Here is a 5,071-nt window from a genome sequence, read left to right as displayed (position 1 = left end):
GCGGTGTGCATACCGATAATACCAGTGATATTATATTCAAGAATATGTCTCTGCTTACTAGGTTGCACTATTTTTAAACTTAGATTTCTGGACAGCATTTGAGTAGTGCTGGCATACTAAATTCTATCTTCTGCATTTCTTGCCATCTCTAAGTAGTGAGAGTTGCCACTCACGTTGGATTTTTCCCAGTGTAGGTGTGCCTCTTTAGCAGACAAGAAAACCAGGACACAAGAGCCTTTGACTTGCCCCAAACTACCAAATAATAGTACAGGCGATGTTAGCAGCAGTGGTGTCCCAGGCCAGGGGCACTGAGTCAGAGCGCATGTCCCTCATTTCTTTGGACAGTGCCCTTCACACTGGGGGACTTGGTAAATGTTGGCGTGCGTGCTCTTTGACTAACTCACTCCTCCTTGGGGGCCGAATCTGGTCAAAATCTCCTTTGGGAAAATGCCACTTGTCAGTGGGAGACTAAGGTAAGGTGAACCTTGGCTCTGCTTTCCAAACAGATGGCTTCTGTTATTGCATGATAAAATATGCAGCTTCACGTTTCTGTGCCTCTCGCCACTACAGTACCCTTTCTGTTTTTAAGGAAAGAAGGATTGTCCAAATGTGGAAGATGCAAGCAGGCATTTTACTGCAATGTGGAGTGTCAGGTAGGTGCTGGGCCAGCTGGCAGGGAGGGCCTCATTTCCTCTGAAGATCGGGACCCCAGCGTTGTCCTCTTCCTTGTCATGGCATTCCTCAGTGCCCTCCTGCAGTCAGAGCTGGAGAGCTTAGTCAGGGTGTAGGCTGTGGCTGGACACCCTTGTGTGTGAGCTGCCCCAGGACCAACAGGCAGCCAGTGACAGAGAGTCACAGTTTGGGGCCCATGCAGGACCAAAAACAAGGGGCAGAAGAAGTGGGCAAGATGAGGAAAGCCATGTTCGATACAGGCAGGTGTATTACCAAGGTTGAGAGTTTGCCTCCAAGGACACCTGCAATAAATGGAAGATACAGAGATGACAAATGAAAAGTTTTCAGAGGTATCTTTTACATTTTTAAACGCTTATTGTTGTGGGTCAGTATTTTAATAAGTCCCTCTAGCAGGCTATACCCTGCCCATGGGCTGTTTGCAGCTAGACTTGGGGGAGCCCTTGGCACAGCCTTTGTAGAGCCAGAGGGTTCGGCTCTACAAAGGCTACAAAGTCCGGCTGCTTTGAACTTGTACTTGGGAGCCAGTGCCTTGGAAGCAGCCAGGCTGAGGGGCTCAGGATGGATGAGTCTCCAGTGAATCCTGCAGCGTGGGAATGAGAAGGTTAATGAGGAGGATTTTGGAGGAACTATTGGTAGGCGCTTTGAGGGACAAAGAATGGGGTTTCCTGAACTATTACAGTAACACTAGTAATGTAATTAGTAATTTCTATGAAATGCTCATAGGAATTCCACAGAAGACATATTTCATGGTCAAACAGTTTAGAGGAACATGGTCTTTTTGCTTACTTCAGAACCTTTTTTAGCCTTTAACATGCTAGATTATAATTTCTAAGCCTTCTTATTTGACTTCTGCATACCCTCCCAGACTTTTTTTTTAAAAAAGGGAGCCTATTAAGACATGTACACTTTGGGAAATGCTGATGCTATTAAACAGTGGCTGTAAGTGACAGAGATGAGTTTTTCCATATCTGTGCTTCCTTTCCTTGTCATTCTTCCATACCTGGTGTCATCCACCCCCTTATTCCCACCCCCCTACTGGCCTACTTCTGATTACCCACTATTTCATTTTTTTCTTTCTCACCTCCTATGCTGTTGTCCTCTGAAAGGCCTCAAAGGGCATTATTTAGCAGTGGAGGGATTCCTGAGCCTTGCCGTCTCATCTTGCCATGGAGCTCCAGTGACAATGGCCCCTCTCCAGAATGAAGCCCAGGCTGAGACATTGGCCTAGGGAACTCAGACTCCCCCTGGGCTCTGAAGACCATGTGCCCAGCCCCTTGCCTGTGTCTCCCACGGCAGGCTTCCAGAGCTTGTCCGCCTGTGTCACAGTGAGGATATAAATGGGGCTTGTAGCTGAGTTTTCAGGGCCTTCTTTTGAAGAGGAGAGATCACACTTTGCTCCTACCAGTTGTGGATAGAGCATTCTCTTGTTAGACAGCTAAGGCATCGTAGAGATCAGCGGGCCCTGGGAAATACACTGTTTATTCTAGGCCTGCCAGGGAAGGTAGCTGTTTCTATAGGTAAGTTAAACACTTCTAGAAAAATTAACTCATTCCATTCTGGTTCTTTAGAGAAGCAAGCATAGTAAATCACACACAGTTCAGATGATATGACATGGTCCAAGTAGCATGTTTCAAAGCTACTACTTACTAACTCCATGAGCCTGGCAAGTCACAAGACATCTCTGAGTCTCAGTTTCTTCAAATATGAACTGAGGACAACGGTGCCCATCTTAATGTGTTGTAGGGACAAAGTGACGTGATAGATATGAAAATTCTGTATAAACTGTGATGCTGTGTGACAAGTGTGTGGGGTTAGTGTAAATATTAATATTATAGTCCACAGGAAAGTTGAATTTGTAAAATTCAGACTGGACTGAAGCTTAGCTTTATGCAAAGAATAAAGTAAACAGCATACTTTTGATTAAAGGGGCTTGTTTTTTTAACCTGAGAGAATGCCTAGATTCTGAGAACCTGAGGACACTCATGGTGTACCTTGTGTGAGTACTGCTTATTACAAGATGAGTCTTAACTCCTCTGAGTAACCTGTAACAGTTCATTAATACAGAATGTCAGAGTGTGTGACTTGCAGGGTTTCCCCCTGGGTCTCCTGAGTGCACTGCTAAGCTACCTTCCATTAGGCCTCACCAGGTGGCCATATTTTGAAGGATGTATGGTCTCTGACCATGGTTGGGATTTTAAGGTGCCCGTTGTGGTTTCCCTGCCCTCAGGACCTAGTCTCCCAGATTTTCATCTATGAGTACACAGGGGTGCTGCTGTCCCTTGGAGGAGGCTCACATTAATGAAATACCCTAACTGGGTGTACCAGAATGCTGGTTATTACTTTACAGTAGCAGTTCGACGGTCTGCATTTCACCCCTGAAGGCAAACTGCCCATCATAATGAGATGATTGCTTGGAACCCCAGGATGGAGGAAAGAGTTACAGGAGTCCAGTGTTCAGAGGCTGCAGACCAAGGCAGCCTGCTGTGTCCAGCCTCACAATGAAGTTTTCCTTGGACCTAGTCTCCCAGATTTTCATCTATGAGTACACAGGGGTGCTGCTGTCCCTTGGAGGAGGTTCACATTAATGAAATACCCTAACTGGGGTGTACCAGAATGCTGGTTATTACTTTACAGTAGCAGTTCGACGGTCTGCATTTTACCCCTGAAGGCAAACTGTCCATCATAATGAGGTGATTGCTTGGAACCCCAGGATGGAGGAATGAGTTACGGGATTCCAGTGTTCAGAGGCTGCAGACCAAGGCAGCCTGCTGTGTCCAGCCTCACAATGAAGTTTTCCTTACTGTTCGCCCAGTTGCTGGCCAAGGGCACCCTGCGCCCTGGGGAGTACTTTAGCAGTTGTATTTTTTGTGCTTCTGTGAAGTAGCTAGTGACCAAAGGACCCTCCTAGGTGGCAAGCGATAACACAGCTCCTGAAACCTCTTGTTTCAGAGGTGGCAGGCTGCATTTGACCTGCAAGCTTTGTTTTTGTTTCATCCATCTCCTGTTGCTGAAGAAAGAGGCTAATGTCCATGAAGCTTTTTCATCCTTTAGAGCTGAAGTGTGGGGCAGTGTATTACAAGGAGACGGAGCGGCATTAGGCTTAATAAAAGTAAGCCTAGAACTAAAGGGTGGTACAGGAGCTTCGTACAGGAAATCATTAGGGAGGAATCTGGGACATTTGCTCCAGAAATGTATTCAGGGTTCAGCTTAAGGGAATGTTTGAATGGAATCAAAGTGGAGGCTCTGCTCAAGATAAAATGTGGCACAAAACCAGAGCAGCCAAGAGGAAGGTAGTGGCGTGTGAGTCTCATCTAAGCAGCAGGGCCCTCCGCTGCCAGTGATTGCCAGGTTTCTTCAAAGGCAGGCCTGCCCACCTGAGTCTGCAGGTGGCCAGTGCCCCATGCCCGCTGGGGAAGTTGGGCTGGAGGGTATGAGTCCACCCCGTCAGGAGGTAGGACATATCCATAGTGGTTGGGTGACCTGCCCAAGGGCCAGCAGTGGCAGAGCTGGGGCTAGACTTTAAAGATGGCTTCATCACTCTACGGCAGTGTGCCTGGGAGCACTGGGGCCTTCCAGGAGGAGAGGCACCATGGGAATGTGCCACAGAAACAGAAGTGTCCTTTGAGGGATGCCAAAGGGGTGAGCAGCACCTGCTGCTGTCATCTTGTCCAGAGCCTGTCAGGAGTGCTGAGGTGCACTTGCTTCTTGAGCGTTCCCTTTCCTCGGAATAAGATCCTAGTCGCTCTGTACTCTCCCCAACCCTCCTCTGTCTGCGCTGCTTTAGGATTTTGCTTTATTTGATACAATTTGGTTCTATCTTGTCCCGTTTACTTCCCTCCTAGTTCATTTGACTCAGCGTGATGGTGCCAGAGGAAAGATTTTAATTGACAATGCATGAAAGGGTAATGGAAGGAAATATAAAAGAGACAGAAATCTCTTTTTAGTTAGGCTTGCTATTTTGTAACCAGTATGTTTCAATGAACTGATGTTTATTTTTATAAATATGCCTGGAAAGATAAGTGTATTATTCACTCACTTAAACTTCTTCATTAAATTGTACTATGACATGTTCAACAGAGCAGTTTTAGAAAGTTATTATAGAAAGATAATCGTGATGCAGTAGAACATTCTGGGGTGTGTTTCTTTAACAAGTATAGAGAAAAAACACCTTTGTGTTTTATAAATAGAGGTGAGGGGTTAGAGTGCGCTTTTGAAAGCAGGAAGGAATTTTTCACAAAGCATGTGTGACAGCCATGTGACTAAAGATGTGGGAAAATTCTAGACTTTTATCACTGACCAGAAAATAACTGAAGTGTAGAAAACGTCTAGGAAATGCTTGCTGAACCTTATCATTGTTAATGGGAGATGAGTGAGTAGG

At 46.0% G+C, this 5,071-nt stretch overlaps 1 protein-coding gene across 1 annotated transcript in view; it reads left to right on the top strand.

The window, feature by feature from the left end:
* Window positions 1–274: 274 nt before the first annotated feature.
* SMYD2 (SET and MYND domain containing 2) overlaps window positions 275–5,071 on the top strand; it is a 27,948-nt gene continuing 23,151 nt past the window's right edge. Inside the window, exons 1-2 of the mRNA XM_008583163.1 lie at window positions 275–368; window positions 571–653. Of these exons, the coding sequence (XP_008581385.1) occupies window positions 275–368; window positions 571–653 (177 nt within the window). The remainder of the gene's footprint in view (window positions 369–570; window positions 654–5,071) is intronic.

Source organism: Galeopterus variegatus, unplaced genomic scaffold, assembly GCF_000696425.1.
Source record: "Galeopterus variegatus unplaced genomic scaffold, G_variegatus-3.0.2 Scaffold2843, whole genome shotgun sequence".
NCBI classification, from domain to species: Eukaryota; Metazoa; Chordata; class Mammalia; order Dermoptera; family Cynocephalidae; genus Galeopterus; species Galeopterus variegatus.
Note: the sequence above shows the minus strand (reverse complement) of the source record. Positions and strands in the feature narration are given on the sequence as shown.